The sequence below is a fragment of the Nipponia nippon genome, unplaced genomic scaffold (genome assembly GCF_047370975.1).
Source record: "Nipponia nippon isolate SJK-2023a ecotype South Korea unplaced genomic scaffold, ASM4737097v1 scaffold_6, whole genome shotgun sequence".
NCBI classification, from domain to species: Eukaryota; Metazoa; Chordata; class Aves; order Pelecaniformes; family Threskiornithidae; genus Nipponia; species Nipponia nippon.
Window position 1 is genome coordinate 50,736,216 of NW_028262380.1, and position 20,436 is coordinate 50,756,651.

Genomic DNA, 20,436 nt, shown 5'->3' on the forward strand with positions numbered 1-20,436 from the left:
TTGCTTAGCTTCAAACACACGCCTGCAGGACTTCTGTGCCCACCAGGCAGCATCACTGGTATTTTGCAGTTTGTCTTTACGCTCGTATTTTCCCAGAAAACAAAAGCACAGTGCTCTGCTGACCACTATGGTTTTTCCATGCAGTTGTTCAGATATATCCACTTAGTAACCTGCCCGTCGGCATTTTGTGGTACGTATGTATTGGTGAAATTTTCCTGGAGGAAAGTTTGGTTGGGGTGGGAGGTGTGGGTGGACCGGCTGGTGAAGACTCACAGCTGGAAGCAGCTGCAGGGAACCAGGAGAGATCTCCCATTCCTCACGAAGAAGAGTTAATTCCAGTGCCGGCCCAGCACCCTGCTCATTCATTGCCAAGCCCAGTTTGGTCTCAATAAAGCAACTCACACCCCAACGTTAGAAATGTTTTGGAGAGCTTAAGCTAAAGGATAAAGTTCATGGAAATTGGTGAATGTGTGATAGCCATTTATTCTCCTCTGGAAAAAAATATGACAATCCATTTGTATATTCAGACTGAGCATATTTGTAAAGGGACAGTTCAGAGTAAGCTGGCTCACAACACTACAGCGAGGGGTACAGTGGAGAGAGGGGTGCGAGTTGGGCCAGGGGACACGGTTTCGCAGGAAGACAGGCTAGGCAGCAGCTAGCGAGGGAGAGGGCAGAAGGGAGGCGAAAGGAGCAGCGCAAAGCCTTGGACCTGGACAGGACACAGTAAACACTGCGGACAACTCGGGGAACCTCTTCAGGGCTGACAAGGACACAACGTGGGAAGAGACATCAAACTTGACAACTAACCTGACCTAATGATACTGCCAATATTAATCCCACACAAAATTTCACATGAAACTCACATCTTGGACACTGCTAGGAAGGGGATGGCAACAGTAGTACTAACAGAAAAAAGGTAGGAGACTTTCCTCCTGGTAGGCAGAGGTGAGAAGATACCCTCCAATATGGTATTTCAGACTCAGCAATTCAGCATCAAGTTGGAGAGGACTTGAAATAATGTACAGAAATGGAACAAGGATGTGCCATAAAGCCCCCAAACACATACCAGAGTAAAACTAGGAGTCAATTCAGTACTATGCCTAGGGGCAACACTTTTCATTGAGCTGGGTTAAAATATTGTATCTTACAGTGTTTACCTCTCTGTCAGGGAAAAATTGCCCCAAAACAGCTGCTTTGAAGGCTTGGCAGTTGATATACCCAAAATGTCTGGCCTCCTAAATAAAAGGGGACCACCTCAGGTCTGCTTCACAGGAAAAAAAAAAAAAAAAAAGAAGGGGGGGGATAGTAGTATTCATTTACACTGTGTAAACCTGTAAGATTTACAGAGCAAGCTGTAAGAGTAAGATCTACAGAGTAAGTCTGGTGTGTGGTACTAGAGACAGAAATAAATTATCATCATTATTCATGAAAAATCTTTAATGGAATAAAAATAACCCTATTTAACTCTAGTACTCTGCAGGATTACAATATCCAAATCCTCAGTGCTTTGCAGGATTGAAAACTAAATTTTCTACAAACTGCAGGAGTTCCCCAGCCTCCCATCATGAACTCTAGTGGACAGAATAAAAAGCTAGTGGGAAACACATTTCCCAGGTTGAAAAATATTGTTAAAGTGAGAAATGTGACCAACATATAGTTGAGACGTTATTGTATATCACACTTCTGGAGAAACAGTCACTAAGCTACCTTTTATTAGCAGTTTCTACAACTTTTCTAATACAGCAAAGATTGTCTCAAGATTTCAGTAATTTTGTAAAGTAAATGTTTCGAGTTAACAATATAATGGTTTATAATATAGAGAGCATTAGGTAAAACAAAATACGCACAGGCTAAATAAATGGTATTCAGTTTATGAAAGGCAGCAAGAAAAGCGCCAAAATACTGCAAAACAAAAAAGCAGATTTGGCTAAGGACTTAAAAGGAAAAAAATCAGTGTAATACACTAGACATGTAGGCTCATGGACCCAGATGCACAGGATAGCCTGCTCCTATGGGAAAATGTTACTGTGCATCTCTGGATAAAGAAAAAAGATGCACATCACTTTATAAAGTGATTTAGAGGAGAGGTGCTCAGCGCCGCAGGAGGCTGGCAGCAGGCGCTGCCCACCCCAGCTGAGGAGCCAGAACGGCCCAGCGAGGGCACCGTCCTGTCGGATGCGGGTACGTCTACTGACGGGCTCTCTCGGGCCTTGCCTGCTCTGCGCCCATCGCCTGCTTATACCTTAAGCATGGCTGATGCAGGGGAGAAAAAGCTGCAGAATGCATCCCTTTCTCACCTCCCCTTCTAGCCATCAAAATCCCATTGACTTAACTTCTCCCAAAGAGCTAATCCTTCAGCCTTGATCCTCACTCTGCCTGGTTCTCCATTTCAATGGGAGGGGAAGACCTGGTTCTCTGGGGCTCACGTGAGAACGGTGCCCCACAGTATCAACAGAAGTGAGACGGCTCAGTGACCAATGTCCGCAGCCTTTTCACGGACTTGCCTCAGCGTGGGTAACTTACACAGCAGGAAAGTTGTATTGCATTAGGTCTTTACAGCTGTTGGACTTTAGTTTCACCTCACCCAGCTTCCCCCAGCCCACCCCTCTGTATAAGACCTCGTGATGCACACAAATAACTTCCCATAATAATTCTGACAATCTGTCTGCATCTTGCTTTATCAGAAGGTGCTGCTCACCCTGCAGCAAGGTGGCAATTTAAATTTGTGCTTTTGCTAAGTGCCTAGCTTTTCATCTGACAGTAGTCGGGATGGGGGCATAATGTGGAAATGCACCAGCTGTAGCGATAATAACGGTGTGACGGAGCACGTGGCTACTCAGAAAACAAAGGGGAATAATTTTCCACTGTTGCTGCATCACAACCCCAATAACACAACTGAACAGCAGGACTCGAGACTTGAGGGGAGGGATTCTCTCTACCACCGCAGACATCTATGCACCCCTGCAAACCACATCAGTCTAACACAGAAGAGGGAGCGGGTCGGACGCAGCAATTAGGACGCCTAAAATTCTGCAGCATGGACTGGAACACATTGTGCTGCCTCCCTTTCAGTTTTTTATTTGAGGATGTATCCGAGGAAATGGATTTCCGGGTCTGACTGTTCTGGGCCCGGATCAGTTTCTCGTGTTCCCGTATTTGTCTCTGTAAGTGGTTCTGGATGGCAATTCCCAGGGATTCTGGATCGAGGGAAGCACCGTAAACCTCCCACGTCATACCTTGCTCGTCCCAAACAACATCCCTGACGTGCTTGGACTGCTTCACCTGCACTTTTGCCTCCATGGCTGGGGTGGGCTGCTTTTTGTTTTCCCCCAGGTTTGGCAAGGCCTGAGCTGAAGCAGGAAGAGCTGTGGTGTGAAGCTCGCGTCTGGACTCCTTGGCCTGGAGACCTTGCTGCTGGGGAGCTACCGATGCCTCCAAGGGAGGGGTGAGACGTGCAGAGCTCACGCTCAACTCGGGCATCAGTCCTGCCTGCAGGCTCTGGCTGCTGGCTGTCTGAGCCTGGCCAGCATCTCCCTGGCCTTTGCTCTCCTCCTTTTCACCTGCATCCTCTGAGCATGCCTTTATGCGGACAGCAGCAGGTTGGCTGCTAACATTCATCCCTCCTTTAGGATCAAGCACCACCGAGTTTTCTTCCGTTGGTTTTAGCACAGATTGATTAGGAATGGCCTCCCCTTGACTCGCACCCTGACATTGCACAGACTTTTGCTCAGAGCTGCCCAGGACCTCCTTCTGCTTGACTTCACCCTCTGTGCTACAGAGTAAAGGTAACCGGCTGCTTCCCACATCGTCGACAACATCTCGCACGTTATTCTTGGTTCCTGGGACAACGGCAGCAGAAGTAGTGCTTGGTTCACCAGCGCCAGACCCAGACTGTGCTGGAGTTTGATTACTGGAGTCACCTGCAAGCTGCTCAACAGAGATGGGCTTTGGTGGGACCAGAGCATCCATCGGCAGCCGAGCAGCATCCTTGCCGCCACGAGCTGCGACGATCATTTCAGCATTACCCACAGATGTCCCTTGGGAGGTAACGGCTGCAGGGGAGAAGGGGAGAGCAGGTTTTGCATTATCTGCTGAGGCCGGAGACACCACGTCAGCTGGGACCCCAGGCAGTTTGGCAGGCTGGGCTTGGGCTGAAGCAGTCACAGCCGTAACAACAGTCGATTTGGACGTGAGACCAGGAGAACATGGGGACTTTTGTTGTGAGGATAAACTGTCAGTAAGTGCAGCCTGGCTCAGCCCCATACCTCCTTGGTAAATGATGTGCAGTTCTTCCTTCTCCTCTGAAGGAAGAGTCCCTTTTAAGAAGGCAGCAAGGATGCTGGGACTGGTGGAGGCCGATTTGCTCTCCACGGTAGCCACGGCCTGAACCTCAGCATCTCGCCACGTCCTGCTTACTGCTTCCTGAGTTAAAGAGCTGCTCTCCGACTGAACCGTCATTGTACCCGTTTCTCTGAATTTGGAGAGCTGGGTGGGGCCTGGACTCCCTGGCTCGGTGTCCGCATTGCGTATGGGATGCGGAATCTCGTGCCTAGACTGGGCCGGTGCCTCGCTGCCCTGCACCGCTTCAGTTTTATCTGTGGGATGCAACTGCGTGGTGTCTGCAGCCCCGCTTTTTACCTCCAAACCGGTCTGTGGGTCTCTCCCCAGGTCAGCTTCGGTGTGCCTCACTGGCAAGGCTGACTGACATGCAGCAGAACCAGTTTTTTCTGCTCCCCTGTCTTTTTCCCCTCTTTGCAGAAGGTTTGCCTGAGAAGTATGGCAGGATTCATTACCCCTAATAGGGTCGTCCGGGGAAGAATAATTTAACACCTCAAGTGCTGGCTGATCATCAGTTCCCTGAGCTTTCAAAGCAGAGTCATCCATTTGCGTCAGGGAGCTTGTTTTCGCCTGGCTGCCTTGCACAAACTGCCGGGAGCTCTGGGGGGCTGGCATCATCTCGGGCCCCCTCCCCACCAAGGGGGCTTCTGCTGCAGCAGGGGCTGGCGCTGCCGGTCCCTGGCTGCCCGCTGGCCGGGAGCAACCAGCAGGCTCTATGGCTGCAGGATGCCCCTCCGCAGTTTGGCTGGCGAGCCCAGGAAGGAAGGCTTCCTGCTGGCTAGCATCGTCCTCGCAGTATTGCTCGCACCTCTGCGCGCTGGTAGCTGCCGTGCATTTCAGGTCAAACAAGCAAACCCCAGCAGAGCGGGACGGCGTGCACGGGAAGCCATTGCTGGCCCTCTCTCCACTGGGTAGTTGGGGCTGGTGCTTAGCAGACTGCAGGTCTCCCAGGTGGTCCTCCTCCGCAGAAGTTGTGAGCAGGGAAAGCTTGGCAGATCTCAGAGGATCTGGTACAGTCCCCATGGACTGTCTCCGAGACGTGGTTGGCCCTCAGCTTCTCCTCGGAGTTTTCTTGCTGGGCGGTGGGTACAACAGAGCAGGCTGTTGGCAACAAGTTTCCTGTAAAGCTGATCTGTTAATGAAAGAAACATAGTTTTAGCAGCAGTCAAATTTAAGAAAAAAAAGTACCCAGAATAGATTGATTTTACAGCTTGGAGAGAAATACTTGCAGGCAAGGGGGAAAGTGAAGCACCCGATTCTGCCTAAAAGTCACATAGAAGACACAGATTTCAAGGATCTCCCAATCCCAAGGTCCAGATGAAGAAGACAATACTAGGGACAAAGCAACAACAGCTGCCCTGTTGTTGATACATTAATGAAAACATGATGACATGCCAAGAGGGAGGAAAAAAAAAGAAATATGAAGTGAAAGCAGGGATCAATGGGAAGGAGAGCAGACTTTGTGCGGAAGTTTGAGGTCACAAAATAAACTCACTGTGATAAAATCCTCTAGCAAGCTACCTGTGGAAGGAAAGGTGCTACCTTGCCTCTGGGAAGAACAGATCTGATTCCCCCAGGATCCACCCTGTGACCCAAGTGGATCCCACACCTTTACTGAGCACCAGTTCCCCCTTCTTCTCACAGAAAGCCCTTCCCTAACTCCACTGCCAACAAGGATGTGCTCACAGGGGGCAACAGGTCAATTCAAACTAACATGGATGAACCCAAACCTCACTGGTAAAAGGAATACGGAGGGATGACAACCTGCTGGGTGGTGCAGATAAACACCAAGAGAAGCTACTGCACCATACAGCACCAGGGCTGTGCACATACTTACTGCTTTCACATTTAGATCCACTGAAATAACTACAAGGAAGCCAGCTTGATTAATAAACGGAGGCACAGATGATTTAGAAATCAATTTATGAGCAGGTGGTATGAAACTGGAAGGGGGACACTGCAGCACTGCAGAACAGGAGGGGCCCATGCCATACCCAGTGAAACTCTGGGAAGGGATTTTAAGCAGGTGGAGCAGAGTTTTCCAGGTTGAAATCTGGCCAGGACTGCAGAGAAACCATCACTTCAAACAGGAGGCGATCTCCAAATGTGCTTGTTGGCTGGGCTTTCAAAGGGACTTAGCACTGCCCAACTCAGATCCTGCTAGAGTTCAAGGGCTGGATCCCTGTCAGTGTCAGCAGTGTGGTGGTGGCCAGTGATGAAATCCCACCCCAGTCTTCCTTTAAATTGCAGGCTACCTATGCTTGTTTAAAAGGCTTTCCCGCTTATGCTGCCAGCAAAGCACAGGTATGCGACCTGGGAGACACCCTGAACATTCAATTTTTTGTTAACCAGAGGGATGATGCTGGGGAAAATTACCTCTGTGTGCTCGTGTCTCTGCAGGCACACAGTGGGGTCTCCTTTGTTACATGGCTTGGGAGACGCTGCTGGAAGGAGCTGTGCAATCGCTCGGCTGTTCCAGACTCTCCCTACCTGCTAGCAAAATCAGCAAAAACCCTTTCCAGAAAACATCCCTAAGCTCCTTCTCTGGCGGCAGTATAACTTCCTTAGTTTCTGTAAAATTAATCCTGAATTTGAGCACCTTAGGGTACTTAGAAAGAGCAACAGGAGAAAAATGCTCAGTGAAAGGAAAATTAAAACAAATACAGCTAGCACATTTTTCTAAGAAAAGGAAAATGCTGCAACTTATTACTTATTCATTAAGCTTTATGTCTTCCAGACATTAATAATTTATTATTTTTAGACTGTCTCTTTGGGCTCTGTCCAACCACAGATATACACAGTCTGCTGGGTTAAGCCAGCCCTAGGAAACTGTGATCCTGCTCCTGAAGGATCCCGAGTTTCTTAGCTGCAATCTGTGATAGCAGCCCTGCGTCACTCCAAAATCGCTTTCCAGCAAGGCTAAGGATTGCGAAGCTTTTTGAGAAGTACTGAGTTTATGTAAACTAGACTGCAAATCTGTGGAAGTTTGTGACTGCCTACAAGATGTCTCCACTTCATTTTGTGCTCACTTTAAAGCCAGCCAACGTAGTCCTGAAGGAAAGGAGAGCTATTCCAAGCTGAACATCTAATGACCGTGAGGAGAGGAGCAGATGGCTTTGGGCATCTGTTTGTCTAACTTCTGTTACTCTCTTCTTTCCTTTTCCAAATTCGATGCAAACCAAACCAGTATATACAATTGGGCGGGTCACATTTCTTTTTTTAGATCCAGAGTTTATTTAGGAACAACTAACCAAATAATGGAATAAAACCAACCCCTGTTTTTAGGACGAGATATACTACTTGGCAAATAGTTTCAGAACAAATAAAGACAGCAGAGCAAATCTGCTTGGCTCTTCACTATACAAAAACTGGGAAAGGCAATCTGCATGCCAGAGTGCTGTCTTTAACTCATACCCACTCAACAGGGGAACGATTCCTAATTTTTCAATTAAGTGAGTTAGTTCTGATCGAATCCCCACATGAATTCCCCCCATCTGTTTAATGGCTCTTCACCAGCACCACTAGAAACAGACATTTAAACAACTGCCACATGTGCTAATTAAAAGTGATTCTGCTACTGAGCCCTCGACGTATAATGCCAACAGAGGAAATTCTGCGCCAAGAACCCCATATAGACCTATTCTCTGGTGTGGGACAACGGAGCATAATGCAGACATTTCGCTTGGCCCTTGAACACGGTGTGGCGGGCTGGGTCATTCTACTGCCTAGGATGACTCTGAAAATGAGTTAGTTTATGAGAATATGGGTTTTATAAAGACTCCGTTGTCAAAGTCATGGGAGCTATTTTCTTGTTAGACTCTTCACTAAGCCACCCTAATGACAAGAGCCAAAGGCACTGTAGTAGTCTAAATAAATGTGGTAATTTTTGACAATGATTTTTCTTAAGAATTAATAAAAATCAGAATGAAATATAAGTCTTACGCAAGAGAAAAGCAAGCAAACCCAACTAATTACAAAACTGGAAAGGGATTTTTATTATTAGAGTCTTATTTATGATTATTGTCTCATTTTTATTATTGGAGTACTATTATATAGGAGCGAAGAACAACACTGGGACCTGTGGGCAACACTATTCAACTGCCAAGGCAGTGAGGATTCAAACAAACAAGCAACGCTGACTGCAAGCAAATACCTAGAAGAAACAGAAATACAAAACTCAGTAGTAGGCCAAAAAACATGTCAAAACAATTTTTCAAGTGTTGTATGCCTGACCTGGAGCAATCATCCAAAATTTTCTTTTATCAGGAGGTGAAATTAGTATCTCCACAAAGGTCAAAATCAATTTTTAGTAATAAGAACAGATTTTCTACACCAACACAATTCTCCTTCACCTTATTCTCTCAGACCAAATTAGTCTGCCTGATTGTGTCAATCTCATCTCTACACGGAATTTTTCTGGACCTTTTGCAACAAGCAGTTGCTAACTTTGACAAAGTCTATGTTTGGCTTATAAGGTCTGGGAGGGTCCCTGCACGGCCAGCAGACCTTCACGGACTCTTGTCACTGAGTAGGTCTTCTTTACGTGCTTTAAAGAACCAAAAAAGCAAAAAAAAAAACAAACCCCAAACCTTAAGTTTCCAGTCAACTCAATGTTGACAATGTAAAGAAACTCCTATGTATTTCAGTAACACCCATCCCCCAATAAAACAACACTACAAATTTCCCTCTTGCTGCTTATGAGAATTGTCAATAAAACCAGAAAGTCTGCAAGTTTAATAAAGTTAAAAGCAAGACATTTCCAGAAAATGCCAGCATAGAATTCTGCCTCCCATTCCCTCTTGAAAAATCTGAAAATTTGCAAAAGCACAAATAAAACTGCCAGCATCTCCACCTACCCTCAATTTTAAAAAGAATTTAAAAACAGAATGAAAAACAATTAAAAAGCAGCTCCTAAACTAACCAAGCACCCCCTCGTCAATTCTGTATTCTCATCAGGTTTGCATTCCTTGAGCCCTCCATTTTTGGAGCCCTCTCTTCACCCTTGTCTCTACAAATGGAAGAGCTGAATATTTGTTCTTAACAGTTCTAACCTCATCATATAGTCTCTCAGATCATCCCCAAAATCAACATACAACCGCATGGGTTAAGGACACAGATAAACATCTGCTGAAGCAGCAATTCAGCCTTGCTTCTTGTCTCCTGATCTGAGGAAAAGACAGTGGCATGTTCTAACTCATATTAGACCACTGAATATATAGAACACAAGTCACATTTCTTTAAAATTTAAACATACACATGCGCTTGCATCCTTCTAATTCTGCACCCCGTGTCTTTTTTTTTTCCAGCTCATTAAGTTGTTGCTAAAGGACAAAGTTACAGAGGTAAATGCTGTGATTTCCTCTTTTTAGTGTCAAAGGGTGTTTGTTTTTCTGTTTGTTTGTGAAAAATTTACTTCATGGGTTATTTTCTCCTAATGATCCGAAGACTGGCACTACAAGTGAAGGACAGCACAAACCAAGGACATAGTCATTAAAATACAAAAGAGGTTGCCCAAAGAGGTAAGATGCAAGTTATGCACAGCTTCCATCTTTCAACGCGCTTTGGGATGCTGACAGGAGACAGATTCTTACGCTACAATCACGTGTAAGCAAAGGGCGACAGGGGATGCCCCCAGATACCTTGCATACATGCAGTTCCCACAAGAGATGGGGTTGGCATTTCAAGGAGAAGGTGCACAAAGTCCCACTTCCCCTCCTACACCTGGGGACAGCACGTGTTATTGCAGACCGCACCTGCAAACACCGCAGAAACCCGTGCCAGAGACAGATAGGGAGGTGGATGGCAGAAGCAACAAGTTCAACCCCACGGGGCTGCAGCACCCTCTGTGCAGACATTATGTAAAGCGGGCGACCGTATGCGGCGGTTTGGTTTTGACTGGCTTCTACTGATTCAGTTAGCAGAACTGCTGTAACACTTTAGCAGATACTGCAAAATACGTATTTACTCCCTCACTATCCAGTGAACCAATATGACTTTATTCAGCCCAGATGGACAACAGCCTATTGCTAGACTGCTTTCAGTACAATAATGTGTTTTCTGCCCTTTTTCGCTATTCACCTTTTCCTATTGTTTCTTGGTGCTTTTCTGCTGCCTTAAACTACAACTCACCTCGACTCTGCTCATCAGCTGAGCCCATCATCTTGGTATCTGAGCACTTTTGTTGCAGCATCTGGGCTCAGGGCTAGCTGTTATGGGCCCGCTCAATAGTACGACCATATGAAGGTCATACTAGTTCACAACCAAAACCTTGTTTGGCTCTATCACATCTGCCCTGAGGACAGAAACAGGGCAAGATGTAATAGATGGTACATGTCTTTCTTGTGCATTCACTACTACATTCCCTTAAATGGCTGGTTGGGTTGGTCGTACCCCTCTAGAAGGAGAAGGGAAGACAGCTTGATAGGCCATGGAGCAAATGCTGGAGCTGGGATGTGACAGGAGGAATTTCTGGGGGACCCAAGAGGACCAGGCAGTCTCGGACAGCTCAGGAGCCCCTGTGCTGGCTGCAACCCTGCCCAGGAGCAAGGGCCTGCCTACAAAGACTTGTTATCTTACTCGTTTATTTTTATTTTTCACTATATTAAAAATTACATTTCTCGGGAGTTTTTAACTCTAGGTGTGTGGGGGCTTATTTGAAAAGCTTTTCAGCTATTCTTGTTATTTTTTGGGGTAGGCGATTTGCTTTAGAAAAATGCCAGATCCACTTTGGAGGCTCTGGCCTGCCGGAAGTCCTAGCACACACACAGACATGGATCCTCTGTACGCCCTTCCTGCTGCTGGCCATCAGGAGTTTAAGGATTTTCTGAACTGAAGGATGCACTTTAATCACCTTTGGAAATGAATGCACATCTATTTATGAAACCCCTTTGCATATTTGGCCTATATGAAATGCTGTGGCAACGCACACATGCATGCCCTGTGAGAAAAGGGCCTTTATTTGTACAAGCCTGCTCACTGGAAGTCTAGGCCACTCATTTTAGTATTAAAGCAAATACCACCAAACAAAACCCCACAGCCCCTCCTAAAATCCTTCCCAGCACCTGCGCTAGAAGCACTTTTTAACCATCCGTAACACACACCACAACACTAAATCAGCTGAAACTACCAACTGAACCACATGAACAGCCCTGAGGAAAACCCAGCTCCTGCCAGGGTTCTCGGGGCACAGCCTGGCTCCTCACCGGACCTCGCAGCTCTTCCTCCTGGATGCCACGACACAGCCCGCGGTGCCTAGCAGGTTTGCTTGCACAGGTGTCAAGACATGATGCTGAAAAATGGAAAAGGCGGAGGAAAAAATGGGAAATGAATCCAAAAGGAAAAACAGTGGGTAAGTACTTAAGAAAAACGTTAGGCTCTGCTTGTGCTTGCTTTGTAGTGGTAATAAACCAAGGAAAATCGTGTGGGAAAATCAAGTGCAAGATGCACCACCATTTTTTGCCAAAAAGAGATAGCTGCCAATCAGCCTGACAGCTACTGAAGATTTATCTAGTGGTATTTTGTACAAGCTGAAGAAATACATTTTTCTGGTTGCTGACTCCTCTCATCTTGCATCTCTCTGCCAAGCACAGGCTTACACCCTGCAAAGTGCAGAACACGGGAACTCCACTTTAGACGGACAAAGCTCAGCTTAACCTGCCGCCCACAACCTGCAGATGAGACAATGGGTTAAGCCAGTCCTACCAAATGGCACAGTGGCCTCTGGATCTAATTCAAAGCAAAGCAAACTGCTTTGCGTCTTCCTTCAGTTCGCTGAGCTTTTGACCAAACCTTGAGTACACCCTTCCAAGAGGCCACAGTAACCTTACTGCGAATGATACAGTCTACTCAACTAGATGCAAAGCAATTTTCATTAATTTTAAATACATTTTTAAATCTAACATTTACAGTATTTCCTCCCTGCAGCATGCAGATAGCATTGCTGGATTTTGTTTCCGCAGGTAGCTCTTGCACATTTTCTCTTTAAATCTATGCTCTCTGTGCTCCCTAGACTCTTGCTGAATTCCTGGGAGTCCAGAAAGGGCAGTGCCCAGCAGATTGCAGAAGAGGCTCAAAGAGAGGGGATCTCTCTTAAGTACTCAGCAGTGAGCACAAGGGATCATCTATCTATAATTTTGGTATTGCTGTGTTTATCCCAGTTTAGAAGCAAGCATCAGTCACTCCATCCCTAGCATGACCTCAGGATTGCCAGAAAAATCAGTACCAGCGTCAGCAGCTTTAGACTGGTATAAAAAGAATGCACCCCAGCAGGGCTGAGCAGATTTGGGGTACACCTCTGCTCCAACTTCAGGCCAAAGGGGGCAAACCAGTCCAAGTCCCATGGCTGCCTCAGTGCAGGACGGTGCTGACAAGCTCATCCGAGTGTCTGGGCTTGTGAGCTTGAGCAGAACCTTGCCCCAACACTTCAAAACGGTCCAGAGACATGCGCGCACCTCAGCAGTTGCCCAGGACAGATGTGTGGGAATATTTGCAGCCAGCTTTAAATAGGCAGGCCCACAACCACAGATTGAATAAATACTGTGTGGTGACCAAGCCTGATTCAGCTCTACTGTCCTGCTGGCAGCAGAATAATTAGTTACCGTTCAATTAGAAAGATGTCCATCTAAAAAGTACAACCACAGGTCTGCTCTAAGATGGGATGTTCTAGCCAGTGTCCCATGTGTTCCCTGTGGGCAGCTCCCATCTTGCCCTGGCCAGGAGACAAGCAGCAACCACCATGCACAGCTCTGGCACCTGTTGACAGAGCCCTAGTGGGAGCCCGTGTGCTGTTAGCAGCACCATGACATAAATCTTCTGCATGCATGTAAACTTCACTCCTGGTTGCATTTTGCTTCTAATCTCTGTCAGCAAGAGATCCCATTATCCTTTTGCGTACCCTGATGCGTTCAGCTACCCTGGTCACACCGGTGACTTTCAGTCAGAGGTTCCCCAGCACCAAAGCTGGGCTGGCTCTGCTGAGGAGGTCACCGTCCTCTGGCCACAGCCAAAGGCAGCGGGCTGGCACATGCTGTGGAAGTGCTTCAAGATCAGCTTGTTTTTGTAGGAGTAAGGACCAAGCAGTTATGGATTTACGGGCACACCCCGGTTTTGCAAAACTCTTTCAGGTTTCCAGAAGGAAAATGGGGTTGCTTTGCGCTCCAACACTTTAAAGCAGGGAAAAACAATACCTAAAAGTGGTAGAAAATACAGTCTTGAGAAGATTGCCAGAAATCAACATTTGGAAAGGAGATTGAAACTCCTGATTTAAATTAAAAATTGTGGCATCATCTGTTGCCCTTGAAGTTTTGAGCCTTCAAAGCTCACCTCCTTCTCACAGATTCAAAGCCTTTTCCGGGGGAAGCTGAGATCCTCACATAATCGCAGCCTCTGGAATCTCTCAAAAGAGCCCCACACACGGTCAGAGGTGGGTGGCGTGGGAAGGAACTGCAGGCGGGCTGGGTGGGAGCCTGAACGTGCACCACCTCCACACCGTCCCCTCCTCTGCCCCAAGTCCCCATCCTGCCTCTCTACTTTCCCGCTCAGCTCATGCTCTGCTGTGCTCCCGAGCACCCTCCCTGCTGGCAGAGGGGTCTTGGGCAGCGGCAGGGGGCTGCAAAGACAGGCTCTCTCTTGGCACACCTCCTCCCAGGGTTACAGCACCCAGTTAAAAGGCTTTCTTTGGCGAAGCATGTAAGTATGCGAAAGTCCCTGCTGAACACTGGGCTGGCTGCAGAACACCGCCAAGAGCCCGTCAATCTTTCTCATCCAAGGTGAAAGGGGAGGATAAATGGCTTTATGAAAACAGCCAAACCAAACAACAACTACACCGACCAGCAGCCAGCTTTAACAGTTGCATAAGCTACAGTGACACTCCTACCTCATATCCTTGGCCACCCTAGAGGGGATGTGATATGGATAAAACCCACAGGGATATATATTTTGCTTCCTTTTTTTTTTTTTTTAATTGCATTTTATTATGTTTAACCACATTATTTATCAGTGCATTTTTTTTTTTATTTCAGTATCCGACACTGGAAGTGACTTTTAAGGAAACGCAGCCTGACTTCAAGGGTAAGCCATATTTCAGGAGGAACGTCTGCGCGCACACTCCTGACGTGCACATGAGAGGAAACCAGCAACCTGATGTCCACATCAGGCGGGTGACTCCATTTCACATAGCTCACTGCCACGTTATTTTTCTTCAGCTTATTATCGAGTAAAAACAAGAAGTGGTGTTTGAGGGATGTGAACACAAGGGTCATATGGACCTTTCAAACACCACTTTCATGTTTGATGTTGAAAGCAACTGAATTGCCCATCAACCAAGTGGGAATTTAATTCCTTATCTATCCTGCCATCTTCTGTCTGATAAAAGCATGGTGAAATCTAACCCCTCATTAATGCATTTCATGCAACTGAATGCATTTGACCATTGACGGCTGACAAACAAAAGCCCTGTTTTTCGAGAGAGTAGTTTAACAATAGCCACCAATAAATACCTTTTTCCTACACAACAGTGCCAACTTGACTTCATTATAAAGCAGAGTGATTGTCTTTAAGGGTGTAAGCATAATGCTGGCTTAGTGCCCATGCAATTCTTGCTTTCTCTGCTAAGACTCCCAGTCAACTAGCAGCAACTAAGATGGTGAGGTTTACGTGGACATCCATCTGTTGGGATCTGGACCAAGAGCAAACCCACATTTTCTGTGGTCAGGAAAACATAACTACTGCTGAGTAGGTGTGTCTTGGAAATTGTGGCTCTATGGGACAAAGGATGTTATCTACTTCTAACGTGCTTTCAGATCCTCGAAAGCAAATTGCCTGAATTTCATGACAACCTTCTCCTTAACAACATTCCCCCAGTGCACTGAATGCAAACATTCATCCCATGGCTGAAGCAGCTCCAGCAGTGGTGGTAGCACCCTGGATAATTAGGCCTGATTTGCTGCTGAGTAACCATATTATCGGTGCCCAGAGAAGTATATCGTAACAGCACTTTTTTTTTTTCATCAACCTTAAAGTAAGGAAATTTTGCCTTGGAAGAGCTGATAGCAGGAGCAATGTCTTTTGCATAAGGTGAAACCTAATGATAATGTTTAACTCTCACGCACCATCTGAAAAATTAAGTTCTTCTCATATATCATATTATTTTAATGAAGATGCTGGGCTCAGTATTAGAGAAGGGAATAGATCTATACATAACAGGCACCTGGCAAAGGACATATCCATTGTCGTTTACATGCATTATCCGAACAGAAAAGACTACTCCAAATGGCATGTAATTAGAGAAGAAGGATGCAGAGCCTAACCAGTCATTACTGTAACAGAAATTTGCCGTAGCGTGTGATTAACCTAAGAAAGGCACGATGATGATCTCACCATGTCTGCTCTTGCCTCCTGGCTATCAGAAACACAACTAATGTGAATAAAGAGGCTGGCAGCTGAAAGAGCTATCACTGTGGCTTTTTTTTTTTTTTTAAGAAAAAAAAAAAAAAACAGTTAAAAATATCTTGCCTTCTTCCTGCCACCACCTCAGCAGTTGCTTCCTGTTTCTTCACGTTCTCACTTTGCTCCGCTGCTGTCTCTCAGTGATAATAAGAGCAGTAAAAAGAACAAAATAATCTCCCTAGTAAACCGCCTCCTGCTAAACACCTTCTCAAAAAAAAAACACGAGAGGAAGAGCTGTGTGCTGGGCCACTTTTTGTCTGATGTATTGATGCTCTGCAGGAAACCAAATGGCTGCAGGTTGGAAGCCTTTGGTGTTCAGAGATAAAATCGGAGCAATTCAGTGGTATCTTTACAATGCTGGTAAATGGTTTTTGAGGGCAATGACTTAAACCTGTGCATCCAGCTAAGGACTCCATCCTACTCACCCCAGTCACATGAGCTTACGATATGACTTCAGTGGGACCGTTATGTGAAAAGCTGTCATCTTAGACTCTTCTTTTTCTTTACTTGAGGCTATACGCTTTATTTTGTTGAATGTTGAACCTGGTGGAACTGGACCAAACCAGACACCAGCACCTCATTCATTATTATTTTTTTTTAACTGATGAGGTACTGCATGTGGGACATGGGGAAAGCAGGATGGGCTAACCAAGCAGGGACTGGATGACACATCCTAAATGGCACCTTGCAAAGCCAGGAAAAATGACACTTGTCGCGTACTGCAGGTAATCAGTGACGTCATCGTTCTTGATATCTGGAAATGACGGAACAGCCTAACCATATACATAGCACTGCAGCCATGTGAGGGCTTCCAGGCACTTGACCCTAATGAAGGCAAACGTTAGATGGGAACATGTCGGTAAAATATTACACCCATAAACCATGTTTTCTTCAGTCTCCACCCAGAGCTGACAGAAGGTTTTGAAAGACACGATCTGAGAAACTTTGCAGACGACGTCTGCCACCGTGGTAGATCTGATCAGTTAAAATTCAGAGAAACTTATTGTTGTGGCTCTTGGCTTGAGAAAAAGGAGCTACTGGCACCGATACCAACTCAGCATCGGTAAAAATCAACCCCCAAACCTTACCTCACTAACTTTGAGTCCTGAAATCCACTATATAGCCAGAGAGCTCTTCAGTACAAAGAGAGGCTCTTAAGTCTTCTCCATCCACCATGTGGATGTGCTTGAACAAAGAGACTGCAGTGCTTTCCCTGGGTGAAGAAGCCAACTCAGTCACCAAGTCACTCTCTCAACACCTCCGTCTTCCTGCAGCAAAGAAAAACACCAACAGCTGTGCTGTACGACGGCTTATTTTAGGAACAACTCGCTATTTGCAGTCTATCCCACAGGTGTCTGATAGTAATAGCTTTTCAGAATTGCCCTTGCAGGCAGCCCAGGGGTATAAAAATCTCTCACACTAACAATCGCAGGAACCATCCTCCCTTCCATTAGAATTGTCTCCTAACAATGGCTTATTCAAAACATGTATTTTTCTTCCTTATATTCAACGTGCTTCTATCCTTCCAGCCCCAACAAGGGGGACTAAGGTACCCAACTGCCTGCAGCTTTTTATACTATGTATAAAATAGTATAAGGATAAGAATAATTACATTCTCTGCTTCTGAATTCTTAAAAATCTCAATGCTCATAAGACAAATACTTATTTAGTATCTGAGACTTGGGAAGCCCCATCTGTGTCCGAACCAAACTAAAACCAGAAATACTTCCTCAAGACAGCAAATATTAAAGAGAGAGTATGCAAAATCTGGAAACTACTTCAATAAAACATGCTGGAAACAGAGACCCAGTACGTCTTATTTTGTAAACCCTTTCAAAACTAATAATAATATTGGGAGTCAATTACTGGAGTTGTCAGAAGCCAAAGCTTTGCCTGTTACGATATGGCACAGCCATATCCATACCTGGACCTCTGCCTTATCCACAACAGATGTATGGTCCATACCCTTGACCTCTGCAAGGCCACGATGGCTTATACCAGCTAACATGATATCCCCACTCCTGTCAAGGGCTGGGATCTTCCAGAGCTAGAGTTCAAGGTTTACACTGAGCCTAACACTAGGCATACCTCTTCTTTTCATTTCTTCTGCATTTAAGGCAGGCATATTTACATTCTTATTTATCAGGTGACTGAAGCACTGGGGGAGGCACTGGTAAAAGACATTAACTTTGACTTGAATTACCATCCCTCAGGATGATTGCCAAATTGGTTAATGAGTATAATTAGCATTAATTAAAATGACAGCTCAAACAAGATATATCACATCTGGGTTTAACAAAGTCTCAGGTTTACTGAAGCTGGCTGCCTCGACCACCTGGCCAAGCCCAAACCAGACAGCCCCATAGGCAGCGTGACCTGCATTCACCATGGCAGCTATCCCTCCACCTCACCTTCACTTAAGGTGAAGCTACAAGCTTCTCAAGCTACACACAGCTGCTTCACAGTACAAAAGCAAAACATGCCCCCAAGCATTCAAAAAAAAAAAAAAAAAAAAAAAAAAAGAGAGATGCAATTATGGCGTTTATCACCTAATGCCCAGCTCCTCACATCAGGCTGCGTTCCTTTTTACTCCTCTTCAGAGCAGTTTTAGCTGCCCTTGCTCAAGCTGCCAGAATATTTAACCTGCAAATCTTAGAAGTGAGCTGAGGTCAGGCTGTACCTTGCTAGAGCACAGCTGTGAGCGAGCGGAGCTGCGCAATAGCTTTGTCCTTGTTTCTAAGTCAGCTGCAGCGGAAGCTGGCATGGCATGAAAAAGGATCATTCACAGCTTAGGGCTTAATTACTGGACTCGCTTTGAACGTAGATGCCTCATGCACAGAAGCACGCTTGAAGGAGTGAGAAAACACATGGCAACCTTAGAGCCAGTATGAAAATCCAGACAAGACGGCTTATTTCCATAGAGGACCTTCTTGAAGATAAGCACTAGATACTTCAACTCCTCATCTGACAGCTGTGGATGCGCTGTAGGCTTCCTACCACGATTTATTTTTATTGACATCCTGTTTATGGATACAATTTTTATTACCACAAGCTATGCCTACATACATGATTGCAGACATACATATACACATAAAATTTGATATATGCTGACATAAAGATAGTCATCCAGCCTAATCTGGGTGATTAGAGCTAGGCACTGAGGTCAAAGAAGTCTCTCAAAAGTGCTGAATAATCAGAAATACAGTAAAGCCAATGGGAGCCAAAAGTTGCTCAATATTTTTGAAAATATAATTCCTTTTGTTCCTGTTCTTATCCAAGAAATGCCAGAAGGCCCTAACATATTCTGCCATTTCGCTGGATGCTATATCTGAGCATAGAGATACTAAACCTTCATGGCTTAAGCAGGCAAGATACAGAGCGGAGGTAGGAACTGGTACTTTTTCTGCCTTTTCTTTAGAAGCTAACACAGCTGCAAATCACAGAGAAAACCATGCAACAGTCAGTGACTAACACCAGTGATTTAACTACAGAACACCTTTCTCCTACATCGCATCATCTCCTGCTAAAAACTCTTTGCAATCATGAGTGTAGGTATCTGGCTTTAGAGATCCACCTTTGACACATTACCAAAAAATATTAAAAGGGGTGTCCCCTCACTGGGTTACTGCCAAACAGCAAGTCCTGAATCTATAAAGACGTGAAGCAGACTGGTACCTCTGTTAAAGCACAAGCTAGAAAACTGAAGAAGTGTACAGAATATGCTGCTGCCAGCATTTGTGAAGAAAAAAAAACAAAACCCACAAAACCTCCAAAGCACCACCTTCGAGCTGAACAAGCAAAGGATGTTACTGACGTAGGAAGGCCATCCACCCAAGAAAAGTACTTGCAACCACTGCAGATCTCCAAGCATTCATACAAGGAGGGAAGCACTTTTGGAAAAGGCTCTGTTAATGCTCTCACTCTTCAGAAAGCTCAGGCAGGGCATGGGATCGGATGGGGTATGAAAGTTTGACAACAGAGAGGAGGACATCCAGTGTGAACAGGGCAGCAGGCAATGAGATACTGAGCAAGCGACTCCACTCAATTACCTTTTTTTCTTCTTACAGGTGAGCTGCTGCTTTTGCACAGAGCAAGGCTGGCAATTTGTTCTGAATGACCCATCCTATAAACCTGTAGCCTGTGTGCTTAAGCAAGGGGGCACCAAGAACAAATGGAAGAAGCATGTGGACAGAGAGGCAGATTGGGTCAGAAGATCAAGCAAGTCCAGGATATAGAGCTAGGAAACTAAGAGTAATTTACCAGGTATTCCTTGTGTAACCATATTATTAAAAACTCAGGCCCCACTCCGAGAAACTTGGCTGTCACTAAGGTGACTAAGCCCGCACCTTTCCCGCCACCCCTGCTCAGCTGCTGGTCAGCACGGTCCAGGTTATTACTACAGCTTGATCCTCACTACCTCAGCTCTGTTCTCTCTGCTCCCTCATCTATTTATTAACAACTCCAAACCACAGGCGTGGGCAGCCACTTGCGTTTGTTCTACTCCAAGTCAACAGGAGAAAAACATTTTTGCAAATGCAGGCTGCCACAGGAGGTGGTTCGAGAGAGACAGATGTTTGGTTAGCACTGCAGATGGGCTGGAAAATCCCCCATCACCACTTCAAAACTCTCACCCTTTTCCTTTCGCAGGAG

At 45.7% G+C, this 20,436-nt stretch overlaps 1 protein-coding gene across 2 annotated transcripts in view; it reads right to left on the reverse strand.

Annotated features, from left to right (window-relative positions):
- Window positions 1–463: 463 nt before the first annotated feature.
- GPRIN3 (GPRIN family member 3) overlaps window positions 464–20,436 on the reverse strand; it is a 31,775-nt gene continuing 11,802 nt past the window's right edge. Inside the window, exons 2-3 of one of the 2 annotated variants that reach the window (XM_087738122.1) lie at window positions 16,875–17,054; window positions 464–5,473 (exon numbers count right to left, since the gene is read on the reverse strand). In XM_087738122.1, coding sequence (XP_087594248.1) covers window positions 2,977–5,364 — 2,388 coding nt within the window. In that variant the 5' untranslated portion in view covers window positions 5,365–5,473; window positions 16,875–17,054 and the 3' untranslated portion in view covers window positions 464–2,976. The remainder of the gene's footprint in view (window positions 5,474–16,874; window positions 17,055–20,436) is intronic. The other variant, XM_087738121.1, reaches the window with a different exon arrangement.